This window comes from Rhinolophus sinicus, linkage group LG05, assembly GCF_036562045.2.
Source record: "Rhinolophus sinicus isolate RSC01 linkage group LG05, ASM3656204v1, whole genome shotgun sequence".
Classification (NCBI taxonomy): domain Eukaryota; kingdom Metazoa; phylum Chordata; class Mammalia; order Chiroptera; family Rhinolophidae; genus Rhinolophus; species Rhinolophus sinicus.
The window spans coordinates 52,122,684-52,136,333 of NC_133755.1; the positions used below are offsets into that span (position 1 = coordinate 52,122,684).

Below are 13,650 nucleotides of genomic sequence, written 5' to 3' on the forward strand. Positions count from 1 at the left end.
AAACTATGTGAACAAGCCTTAACATTACCTAGAGTTCATAATTTAAAGGGATTGGTACCACTTTTTTTGGTTTCCACTTTTGAAGACTCAATTGATATAAAAAAATTTAAGTGTGTAGAATAGTAATTTCTTCACCATCTCAGACATTATCAAAATGAGCAATTTGAACTTCTCAAAGTTTCTTTAACACAGGCTTTCTAACCTTCCACCAATAACTGTCACTCCTTATACTTTCACGGCATTCCCTTACTTCAGCATTTCCTATTATGTCCCTTAAAACCCTAAGGAATATTAGTTAATAGGTATTTTGCACACGCACAGAAGTGCACATATGTGCGTACGTACACACACACACACACACACACACACACACACACACACAGGTACGTATGGGAAATACCACAGGATAATTTATTCAGGATTTCTTGAAGCTTTTAATATTCTACATGCACAATGAATACCCAAGATGAGGATTTCATATAGCGTGTTTTCCAAACTTATTTAACATAAGTTTCAACATTTAACAAAAAACACCCTTTTATTGAGAATAAATCATATCAAGAAACTAGCTTTTCAGGAGCATACCTTTGAAAACTCTACCCTAAACTATAAACTATACCTGGACTATCATTTTCAGAGGCGATTATCACACATACCCCCACTCAAAGACAAAATGAAATCTGACCTCCAAAAAGTCTTTATAAAGTATCAGAAAAAGAAGCAAGAAACCCTCAAATTCCCTCTTTATTATTTATTTAATATCACCACAGGTGAAACAGTTGTTTTCATTGGACTGTGAGCCCAACGTGAATTCAGAGCATGATATAACCATCCAAAATGCTGATCAGAGACAATGGTAATAGAAGTATTATCTAAAACAGGAGTCTGCAAACTGTTTTTGAAAATGGACAGGTAGATAGTCTCTGATGCAACTACTCAACTCTGCCATTGTAGCAGTAGTGCAGCCCATAAACATAACGTATATGAATGGGCATTACTGTGTCCCAATAAAATTTTATTAACAAAAATAGGAGGCAAGCTGGATTTGGCCTGCAAAACATAGTTTGCTGATCCTTGTCTAAAATAAGTGAGATGGTAAGGCTTTAAGATCACACTATGAGAATTACATTCAGACGCCATATTTTAGGAAGGCCATTGACAAACTGAAGCGTGATCAGATGTGACTACATTTGGAGAGAGAGTCAAAGCTACAACACATGGAAAACAGCTAAAAGAATTTTTAGCCCAAAGAGAGGGGAAATATTCATTTGGAGACACTATACACCAGACCTGAACGAAAGCTGTCCTTCAAACACGGAAAAGCTATAAGAAAGGTAGTGCTTAAAAATAGTGCTTATTACTCAAACAATACATGGATGTTACTAGAAAATAAGGTTAATATCAGCTCAATACAAGAAAAAGGTTTCAAGCAATGTGAATAAAAATGGGGCGGGCTGCACTGAGAGTAGTGTTATCTATCCCCTTCACAGCAGTTATTCAAGAATAATTAGATATTTTTTATCCTAAAGTAGAAATCTCATAAAATTAAACTTTCCATAAATACCACTAAATTCAGCATCATTGTCTCTGTGAGAATACAATTTTTCCTATATAAAGACACCATCTCTGATACATTTTTTACATCAAACTCATTATAAGAAATACATTTTATGCTGCATCCCAGTAGACAAGTATAGGGAATACACACACACACACACACAAAACCTTGAAACAAAATTTTCAAGAAATAATTGTTTCAAGAAACAAATACCCTTACTACATGTAATATACTTTATTATTTTATATTCTATTCCATTTCATTTCAATATTAGTTAAAAATACTGATTATGGCCCACTAAATTGATTTCATACAAACCAAGGTCCTAATACAATAGGAGCCTAACAATGCTTCTGATAAGAAAGATAATTACCATTTCAATAATACTTTAACATAACAATGAAAAGAAACTATACTGCTTCTCTAGGATGCTACTTCTCTTGATTCAGTGATATAGAGATACCTACATAGATATAGATAGATGATAGATAGATGATAGCTAGATAAAGCTGTAAGTCAAAAAAAAAAAAAAAAAATAGTGGGCATCCTAGAGAATGTAGTTTCTTTTCATTGTTGTGTTAAAAAATATTGACAGAAGTCAATGCTTAACCTTTTCCATTTTCTAAACTCTCTTCTAGAGTTCAAGAACCTCTACATTTCATAGGTTCTTAATCCAGGTTGAATCCCCCTAGAGCAGAGCCTCCCAGGTGTGCCCAGGGGTGCTGTTAGACTTTATCCCCTCGATTCTCAGAATGAGTGAGTAGGGCCAGAAGCAGCCCACCAAACACCCTGAAATGGCAGCCCCCAGTTCTCATTTTCCCCTTAGGGGCATCCTGAGTAATTTGAAGGAATTTGCAACTTGAAACAATGTGAGGAAAGGAAGAGAAGATGAGTACCAACCAGCACATGATATCAGCAATGGGTGAGCATTACGGGTAACATTCCATGCTACCTGCCAAGGAAGTACTCCATCACATGACTACGTCGGTAACCAGAGACAGAGTATCCTGGTGCCCATCACTGACAAGGGGCACAGGAAGCAGAGGGAGAAGTTTGGAGCACAGGTGTCCAAGGATTATAGACAAAAAGCAGCCCAGAGTGAGGGTGGGAAGATGGGATGGCTGAGTAAGAACCAACAGCGCACACAGCTCCTGGCAGGAGCGCCATCTTTGTTCTCATACATTTCAAATACTTTTGTCCATCTGAGGCTGTTCAGCCCCCAAAAATTCAGCATAGTTTTTTATTTTAAACAGGATCAAATTGTTCATACTTTTTAATGTCCTTTATACATGAAGCAAACATTTCTAATACTTTCCCCTGTCAGATATCATTCTACAATATATTATAGTTTATTCTTCTTTTAAATGAATGCACCGTGATTTATTTTACTAATCCTCTACTAAATGACTTTTAGAGACATTTTAAAGTTTAACCTATTACAAAAAACTCAAAAGATCATCCTTGTACATGCACCTTAGGATAAATCTTAAAACTATGTGGAGTTTTAAGTACTGATAAATGAAATTGCTCTTCTCAAACGTCGTAACAATCTATACTCCAACGAGGCATTCCCTCATTGATTGGTGTCATCTTCCATCTTAAATATTATTTTTTTCATCTTTGTCATTTTACTAGATGGCACATCATTGTCCAAATTTGCATTCCTTTATTTCTAAATTGTAGAGTTCCCTGTATTTCTTGTGTACACTGTATATTAATGTGCATTTCTCAGTTTTCTATCAGTGTTCATATTTTGCTATTAATTTACAAAGACTTTTTATATGTTAAGGATATCAATTACTTGTATATATTTGCAAATATTTTTTACTTGTTTACCTTTTAATTTTTAACCTGTATATAGCAAAGCTTCTTTTGTTTTAATGTTCTCATATCTATCAATTTTTTCTTTCTGGCTTACAAATTGTCTTTAGAAATGTATTCCTTGCTCTCAAAATCACATAAACATTCATCTATATTTTCTACTAGTTACTTTATGGTTTTATTTTTTACACTTAACTCTTTAGATAATCTGAAATTAATTTTGGTATGTTGAATGAGAAAGGGATCTAATTTAATTTCAATTACATTAGTTAAGCATTAAAGGATATTAACAACACATCAGAAGAGGGGAGGGTGGAGGAAGCAACTCAGAAGGGTACAAAAAGAGAGCTTTAATTGTGTTGGCAATATTATATTTCCTGAGATGGTTGGAAAGTTGTTCTATAGGTCCATAAATTCTTATTTGAAACCTTGGGACCCACTGTGTTCTGGACTTCAAAATTTTGGAGACTTTATAAAGATAATATGGTACATATTGTATATTATATAACCTGTGGGTACTAGGACAGTATCCCATAATCAAACACATTAACATTTCTGAAGCAAAATACAAAAATTTACATTAAATAAAATATATTAAGAAGTTTGATAGCTTCATGTCTGTTCAGGTCGGATTCTGCAGTCAAACTAGCTTTTAAATCACTATACCTTTAAAACATAATTTAACATCTAATAGCCCACTTCTCCCTCGATAAAATTGTTTCTTTGCTTTTCTTACCAATGTATTCTTTTATATGAATTTTACACTCACTATCAAGTTCACCCCATGCCCCAGAAAAATTATTTTGGGGTTTTCATTCAAATTCTAAAAAGACCAAAATAAAAAAACAAAGAGGGGAAAGAGAAAAAAAATAAAGATATTAGAAGGATAAGGACTGGAAAGAAGGAAAGAAAGCTGTTATTATTTGCAGATCATACAAGTGTTTATACAGAAAAAAAAAATCTAAGTACAAATTATTAGAAATAATAGAAGAGTTTAGTGAAGTGGTTCGATTTAAGAACAATAAGTAAAGTCAGTTATCCAAGACAAGTTAACGTGCTATGCTAGGGGCCAGTGTGACATGACTAACCCTCCCTGAACCTGAATCTGTCATATCAAGAAAGAACCTTCCTAAAAAAAAAAAAAAAGAAAAAAAAAAAAAAGAAAGAAAGAAAGAACCTTCCTGCTTTGGTAGAACACACTCCACAACTATCAGAAATCTTTTTCCTTTGGCTTCGGCTGCCATCCTGCAGTGACTTCTACACCCAGGCCCTGTAAAAGCATCACCTTACAGGGATGGCTTGTATCGAGCAAAGAAGTAGATGGATGACATGAAGAGTCAACAGAGCTTCTGTTTGAAAGAAACTATTACTGATTCTGGTTCTGGTTCTCGCCTACATGTAGTTGTTGCAAATAAATTTTACTAAAAAGAGTATTCTTTTTAGCTAAAAGCCATAATCTCAATGATATATGTTTCAGTACAAATTCCTTTCTTACTATACAAAAATCTTTACTACTACAAACATATAACCGGCAATGTACTCTCTATTCCTTTAATGCTGATCGAAATCCAGGTACGGGACAGAGACACAAGTCTCTCTCAGAGTCTCCTTACTTTGAGTTTCTGGGCTTCTCCTCTCACTTTCAGCAATTCAGTTATAGAGTCCACAAAGCCCTGGTAGTGAAAGTTGCACATTTTTTCAATTTCTCGGTCATGGTTGCGGATGCGAGTTTCAAGCTTCTCCATGAATCGTCCATGTTCCTCACCATCATAGACAGACCTTAAAAAAAAAAAAAAATGGCATAAAAGGTTACACCAGCTTTGCTTCTAAGAAATAGAAAAAAAATTACAAACCCAGAAGCAAACTTATTTGGAAATCAGATGATAAAATACATAAAGCACAAAGCAATCCGACTGTATTAATACCACCCCAATTCTAGACAACTATTTTTAGGAAAACCCAAAATGTTGCTTCCTTATTCATTCAAATATATTTAAGCGTTTGACAGTATTCATCGCAGACTTCTCATCATAAAATCAAAGGCTAAATTACAAGTCCTTTGTGCCTTTCTTTCCCAATTAAATTAACCTAGAAAAACTCAATTTTGGATAAAACCAACTCGCATTACACCATAACTATACCCAAGAAGCTGACACTACTGGAGAAAACCAAAAGCTCTATACGGTTAGACTCCGTTCAGCTATGTAACTACAAATCTAAAGTGATCAAATATATGGTGATGGAAGGAGAACTGACTCTGGGTGGTGACCGCACAGTGGGATTTATAGATGATGTAATACAGAATTGTACACCTGAAATCTATGTAATTTTACTAACAATTGTCACCCCAATAAATTTAAAAAATAAATTTTAAAAAAAGAGTATAAGTAAAAAATAAATAAAAAAATAAAGTGGGCACAATGAATACTGCTAGATAACACTACTAAATCTATCTCCCACCATCACCACCACCAAAAAACCACTTTGTATTCTCCAAAATAACTATGTATAAAAGCCTTAGCTTCTCCTCTCCTCAAACATCCACCCCCTCACTCTCAGCTACTGACCACAGAAAAAAACAGATAATGATTTCATCTTCTCTCACTAAAATCAACCAACCTACTTACATCTGTAATTCCTACCCTGTCCACCCTTCTATAACAATGGAAAAAGTATTTCAAGTTCTTATCTACAGTCAATCCTTGTTGTCTCAAGATCTTTACTCCTGCAATTATTCCCTTTTATCTTTCCCCTGCATCATATATTTCTCCCACTCTACTAAATCATCCTCATGGGTATATAAACATGGCTTTAAGAAACACGACCAAATTAAAAGAAAAAAAAAAGGAAAAAAACATGTCCTGATCTACACATTTCCCTCCAGGTACCATCTTACTTCCCTTTCAAAAGAAAGGTTTCCATGAAAATACACCAACATTCCTTGCCATTTGGAGGAGAGGAATAACCACTGAAAATTCATCAACATAAATGGCATAAGCAGATTCTACTCAATATTAGGTAGCTCTTGGTTTCCAATTCAGTTGTATCTTGAACCAGTAACATTTCTAAGTAGCAATCTACTTCCTCCTGCTACGCAAAACTTTTCATTTTCTCTCCCTCCAAAGATCTACATTAACATTCCAAAAGACAACCTCAAGAAGAAAATTCCAAAGTTAAGAAATGTGTTACTTATGTTAATAATGACCCCCTAGCGCCTTGGACGGCTGGCGCGCTTCGCTCACATATCGCGAGCCTCTCTCAATATCACAATACAGGGGAAAGCAGGTCATGGTGAACCCAGGCGGCAGCCGCCCCGGGTGACCATCAGCTCCCTCACCCGGAAGCGGTGCCCAGACTGCGGGGGCAAGACTGGGGACAGATTTCTGCTCGGTGCCACGGCCAGCTACTGGCACAGACGCTGCCTGAAGAGCTCCTGCTGCCAGGCGCGTCTGGGCAACATCGACGTCCTGTTACACCAAGAGCGGCACGATCCTTTGCAGAAATGACCACATGGCGTTATTTGGAAATAGCGGTGCCTGCAGCCCGTGGGGACAGTCACTCCTGCGAGCGAAAACGTCGTGAAGGCTCAAGGCAACGTATATCATCTTAAGGGTTTCACATGCTCTCCCTGCCAGAATCGCCTGGTCCCAGAAGACTGGCGGTTTCACCACATCAGTGGCAGTTTATTTTGTTAACAGGATAGACCTACAGCTCTCATCCATGGCCATTTGAATTCACTTCAGAACAATCCACGACTGCCAGACCAGAAGGTCTGCTAACAGGCCAGAGTAATGCAGAATGCATGCCTTCATCTCAGATTTTGTTCATCACGGGTGGATCCCAAGTGTCTTCTTCAGTAGACAAGTCACCTTTGTAGCCAGCGCCAGTGCCAGCTCCAAGCCACTGCATCTTTAGTCTTGACTGCCCTTCCTGCATTTATTGGTGTGTTTAAAGGTCTAAATATGAACATTAAGGACTCTGTGAACTTGGGCTAATGAAAGACCGCAGAGAAAATGAAAAGTTCCACCGGAGGACATCTGGGGGGAGGGGCACAGCTTGGGAGAAGGGAAATGACTGATGAAGCTAATGAAAAGAAGCATTCAAATCTGCTTTCTACCATCATCACCAGTAGCAGAGCATTGGCCAGAGTTTGGGCCCTGTGCTTTACTAAGCAACATTCTACTCGCTCTTTATGTGTTTATGTGTCATAAGGAAATGTGTTTCAATCAAAACTGAACATGAGATAAAAGAAAAGGATGTGGCTTTTGTGATACTCTAGCAAACACTTTTATTGTGTCTTTGTAAAATACAATGTATGTATGCATGTAAGTGTTTTCACCCGAATGTTGCTACTCCCATGATGAAGGGGGAAAAAATTTCTTTTTTTAAATCAGGCTCATAGCAGCTACTGTGTAGAAATTTCCTATTTCTAATTAGCTGAATAAAGAAAAAAAATTTTCCCTTGTGATAGTTTATTTGTGATATTTTCGGAGACATTTGCTGTAGCATGGCATATTTAAATAACAAAAACTTAAAGGGAAAAAAAGAATGACTCCCTAGCTCCCTGAAATTCCCATAAAAAAACATAAATCAAAGAAAGGAAACATGGATTTTAGGTGCCTGACTGTGTGGCCTTCGTTTTAGCAATGTAATTAGCTCTGAGTCTTTGGTCAACTCAGGTAATCTCTCCCACCCTCAGCTTTCTCATTCAGCAAATAGGAAGCAATCAATTACATTTTCTCTCAAGTATTAGCCCAGTCTAAATCCCTACAATTCACTTCCACTTTCAAGTTCAGTCAATAATAATGTAAAGATCATACATTTTCAGAATAGCTTAAACAGGTAGTTCAAAACAAGTTAATGAACTTTCTATACCTTATCATTCGCCCCTGCCTGTTTCTCCTATGTTATGTAAGCCTTTATGATTCTAGTAATGTCTTCTTGAATTATAATAGCGTTGAATAACATGAAAGGCTTATAGTACATCCCCTTGACTATCTTGAGAATTTTTAAGTTAGGATAAAATGTAAAACTCACATATTTAAACAGAAGTTTGAGACTATATTTAATGAATTTGTGTTCCGTGGGTATGCACCAGGAAATACACGATTTCCAGACTTTATGTACATTTTGTGTGCACAGAGAGAAGCACATATATGTAATTTTAAGGGAAATTGATCCATGATTTCCATTTGGTTGTCTAAGAGGTTAAAAACCACTGATTTAAAGGTTTTGTTTCTAGTTGCCTACCGTAGGAAAAGGCAATCATAGATCACTACCTACCAGTTCACCTTGATCAGCATTTCAAGTATACACTCAATGCAAACTAATACATCTATCATATATAAAATGCGAAAAACAAAAATAAACAAGTCTGAAATTCTGGAAAGGTCACAGACATACTGAAGTTTAATCTAAAATTGCTAGTCAACATTGTACTTGCACAGAATACCTCCCCCATGACTTAAAGTAGAGAAAGACTGCCATCTAGTGATGGCTCATTTCTAACATTCTTTGAAATTTAAGCTTGATATGGCAGGGAAATAGAGACCGCTGAAAAATCTAAAAACTATATTCTGCAGTACCGGCTGGTTAAACACTTATAATTAGTTATTAAATTATATTTTATATTAAGTACTCTAATGTTTAAATTTCTATTTCTAATAGAAAGCAGGATCTGAAGAACAAAGTCATATGCTTTTGACATATCCAGGTGTGTCACAGTCAAACAAGACTGTGAAATAAACTGCACCCCTAGTTTAATTATTTGTGCTAATCCAAAGAAAATCTTAGTACCTAGTAAAAGGTAAACAAGAAGAAATGCTTGGAAATTAACAATTTTTTTATAGCCTATATTTTGACTCAATGACATAAGTGCTGCTATATGAAGTCTCATTTTCAAACACTATCAAACGAACAACAGGTTTTTGCAAAATGGAAAACGTTTTATCCTAGTGTCTATGTCTGGTACATACCTCTGAACATCCTCCCTAGATTTTATGTGCATATTAAGAGATTTTAACTTATAAAATGGCACCTCAGGAATTCTATGCAACAAATATTTATCATTCATCTGTACTAAACCATTACAGTATTATATTACTTACTAGAGCCTACCTCAGCTCAAATCTGTTTGTCAGAAGAGAAAAATAAATATGAGCATATGTTATCTCACTTAAATCCTATGTAACTTATAAATTAGCCACTATCCCCATTTTATAAATAAGTAACCTGGAACCCAAGAAGATGAAGTAATCTAACAAATTCACACAGCTAGATAGTGCCCCCTGCAGTACATCAGGCCATGTCCTTTTAGAGCAAAGAAAGCAAGAAAGTCCCTTGGACCCTTAAAACGTTAGAGTTGAAAGAGGTTTCAAAGATGGAATATAAAGCTCTTATTGTACCATGGAGGAAACTGAGGCCAAGAAAAGTTAAATGCCTTAATCAAAATTACATTGCTTATTACTGATACATATGGGTCTAACTCCCAAAAAAAAACACAATTAGGAAAAGCTAATGTAATATGAAGCCCGACATAAAGTTAAGTGGTTGAGAGAGACAGATTTCTACTTCAAGATGAGTCAGTTGCCTATTAGTTACACCTACACAAAAGCTATTGCATTCTTCTTCCTGCTGGAAGAGACCCAATGTGCTCTGGTATTTCACCTTCCCATCTAGCACTGGGGTAAATACTATCTGTAGACCAGTCATGGTAATTCCGTTCCCTTTGTCAGTGACCAGTTGTGTCACCAGTCAGTGACAAAACTCTCACAGACTGAGAAGTACAGGGAAGTCTGGCGAGGATCCAAGAAACGGTTTTCTTTCCTGAAGGATACAGAAAAAGAAGCCACTTTTCCTACTTTGGACATCGTCCTTGTCCTATATGATGCTTGGGGAGCAGCAACCATACTAATATGAGAGAAGACATTGCCAAAAATCTGAGGATGGCCAAAGGAAAAGATGGAAAACACCTGGGTCCTTGAAGATGAACCAATCCTTAAACAGCCCTATCTCCAGACTTCACGTTGTATGAGCATTAATGAATTTTCTATTTTAAGAGAAATTTCCTATTTCTACTTTCTGTTGATATTCTGCTACTGGCAAAGCAAAGTATTCTAAATGCACAACATTGTTCAGTCTTCAAAGAAACAACCAACAGCAAGTCAAAGTCTACACAATGCTAAGGAGCACTGTTCCCAGGACCTACACTGCTCTTCATCTTTTTTTCCCGTTAAGAGTTAGCTCCCATTCACTCTGCAAGTCTCAGCTTGCGCCTTACTTTTCTCTAATCACATAGACTTTGTTATGTGCTCCTCCTTTGGTATCAATGCCATCACAGAATGTATTAAACTATATTTTAATTGCCCATTCACTTGACAATTTCCCCATACTGGAACATGAATCGCCTTGTGAGTAGAGGCTGTGTCTCCCATTTTATTTCCAGCATTTAGCACAGGGCTTGGCATGAGGGAGATCCTCCATGGATGCTGAAGGTGGAGAAAGAGAAGGGTTGGAGACTAAATAACGTGGGTTTGTGATTTTTTCAGGGATGGATGCAAAAGAGAATGACATCAAACAAAGTTTGTCTATTGAGATGTTTTCAGAACCAAGGAGAACTTCAAGATGCAAAAGACTGAACAATTTGCTTTTTGTTTTTGATTCATCCAAGAAAAAATTCCAGAGTTTACTGTAGTCTTTTCTTTTTCATATATATGTTTTTTCACTTGTGTCATGGTTTTAGTCCTGAAACATTTTCTTCTCATTAAGCTCCATAAAAACATCATCAGTTTTTTTGTTTATTCCAAAAGTTAAAAATAAAGTAGAAAAACAGACTTGAGCATGATGTTGAAAGAGAAACTGCAGGAGGTCAACAGAAGTTTAAAGTCCCTTCCCTTCCTTACTTTGGATTGTCTATCAATGTAATTCAGACTTACTATGCTAATTTGGATTCTCTGAGGGCATAAAAGTGAAAGAAGATCATTGTATATCATTATCAATGATATGGGAAGCATATGCTAGTTAATGACATCTAAGCTGTAGGCGATACCCAAATGTTTTTGTACTTTCCACAGGAGATCAAATACATTCGAATCCTTTTTTCACCCGTGCAGATACCAAGGTATCCAAATAATTTCACCAAGATAGCTCATGCAACCAAAATAATGCTGTGAGGAGACCTCCCTCAAAGCAGAAAGGGAACCCCACACTTCTGTGATGGCTATTTTTAGAGGGATTAAAAACAGGATGAAGTGTCAACTAGCACGTAGCTGAAGAGCCTCCTAAAAGCCTGCTATTGGTTAAACAGCACAGGAGAGTGGCGAAGGGGAACTTGTCACAAAAATGTCACTCAAATCAATAACAGACTATTAGGAAATAAACTAATGAAAGCAAGGAAACTCCATATTAAGGGTATAGAGAATCCCGTAACTACTACCATGAAAACGTCACGCTGTTAGAACAATTAATCATTATAAATAACTGAAGATACAAAGGCACTGCAGGATATGTTAGTAGCCTCTGTACCAATTTGTATTAAGTGCAAAAAAATGTATCCCATTTTCAGCGGTGGTCATGAAATACGGCAGCTAAAAATTGGATTACAGATGTGGCTGTCAAAAAAAAATAATCCATCTACAGCCTGAGGAGTCCACTGACTAACCTGGGAAACTGCTGAGAGCAGGGTAGTAATACAGTTGTTATATACAAGGTTATAATTAACATTGGTAGATTAGCTCCAGTTTCATTGCATGGAATTCAAAGTGTCAACTTTAACACTTAAATATGCGAAGGTGGAGCTAAATGAAACTACTGATTCACTTCACATACCACCATCAGAATGAGCTGAATGTAGGGTATGTTGGTAAAATGCTTCAAGATCCTTTACAAAACACATTAAGTACTTAATTAAATAAATACTCTGAAGAGTTATGTAAGGATTTAGAAAGATGGCATACTAATTGAAGAAATGTTTCAGAGTTTCCACATTTAAAACTATTATTATGGTTCCAATGACAGAGATCATAATACAGAAAAACAAACCAGTGGGGGCGGGTAGTGGAAACACTTAAGAGAACAGTCCTGGTCTCCTTATATGTGTAGATTTAATGCAGGCTTAACAAAATTAGTCCAATCAAGTCCCCCAGAATCACTAAATCCAACTGTAATAAATTTAAGTGAAGTCATTTATAGATGTGTATGTTATATATAATACATATATATACATACTTATGGATACATTATATATGCATATGTGTGTTATATAATGTATATGCTATATATCTATAAACATGTGTGATATACACACATATGCACAAAATAAACCACACACACACACACACACACACACACACACACACTTTCCTGATTTTCTGAGAAAGAACCAGACTTGCCAACGTCACATTCAATTCCTGGTCCAATTTCATCCACAAATGGTTCTTTACTGACACTTCCTGGCCAAAAGTAACCACAGTTTGAAACTTGTTAAGTCTATCTGTGTGGTGGGAGATACCTCAAATCCCAGTCTGGTTGTTAGTGCCCCCACAAAACTGACTTAAACAAAAGCCACTCCTCTCTAAAGGAATACATCTTAACCCAAACTTCCGAAATCCTCACAAATAACACAACTATCAAGAACCATAAAACACACAAGGAAACAAAGCATATTAAACAAGAATCAAAAGAAACACAAGTAACAAAATCAGATGTGCAAAGGCTTAGAAATAAATATGTGTAAATTAAAAATAAATGTTTAATATGTTTAAAGAAGTATGAGGAAATTACAAAAAAGTAAAAAATAAATAGACAAATTGGAGAAGACATATAGAACTTTTAGAATAAAAACTATAATAGTCAATATTTAACATTTAATAAATGGGAAGGGGCAATATCTAACTGGGAGGTATATATAAAACTCATACAAAATGCAGTACAGAGAGACAGAAGATGGAAAATGTCTTGGTCTGCTCAGGCTGCAGTAACAAAATACCCCTAACTGGATGGCTTACAAACAACAGAAATGTGTTTCTCACAGTTCTGGAAGCTAGCAGTGAGAGATCAGGATGCCAGCACCGCCAGCTGAGGGTCCTCTTCTGGGCAGCCGCCTTGTACCCTCACAAGGCAGAGGTGCCAGCAAGCTCTCATTATAGGGGCACTAATGCTGTACATGAAGGCTCCGCCCTCGTGACCTCATCACCTCCCAAAGGTCCCACCTCCTAACGCCATCATCTTGGAGGTTAGCATTTCAACATATGAATTTTGAGGGGACACAGATA

The 13,650-nt window shown here is 36.4% G+C and overlaps 1 protein-coding gene, 1 long non-coding RNA gene and 1 pseudogene across 3 annotated transcripts in view; 1 reads left to right on the forward strand and 2 right to left on the reverse strand.

The window, feature by feature from the left end:
• The window catches only part of EXOC6B (exocyst complex component 6B), a 626,283-nt gene that overhangs the window by 508,773 nt on the left and 103,860 nt on the right, over positions 1–13,650 (reverse strand). For both annotated transcript variants that reach the window (XM_074332164.1, XM_074332163.1), the window contains one exon: positions 4,993–5,158. In XM_074332164.1, the coding sequence (XP_074188265.1) occupies positions 4,993–5,124 (132 nt within the window). In that variant the 5' untranslated portion in view covers positions 5,125–5,158. The remainder of the gene's footprint in view (positions 1–4,992; positions 5,159–13,650) is intronic.
• LOC141571564 (uncharacterized) lies at positions 2,785–4,986 on the reverse strand. Its single transcript, XR_012496402.1, has 2 exons — positions 4,557–4,986; positions 2,785–4,504 (listed from the first exon to the last, which is right to left on the reverse strand). It is a non-coding gene; the product is annotated as an uncharacterized LOC141571564 (long non-coding RNA).
• LOC109435204 (LIM domain transcription factor LMO4.2) lies at positions 6,668–7,433 on the forward strand (annotated as a pseudogene).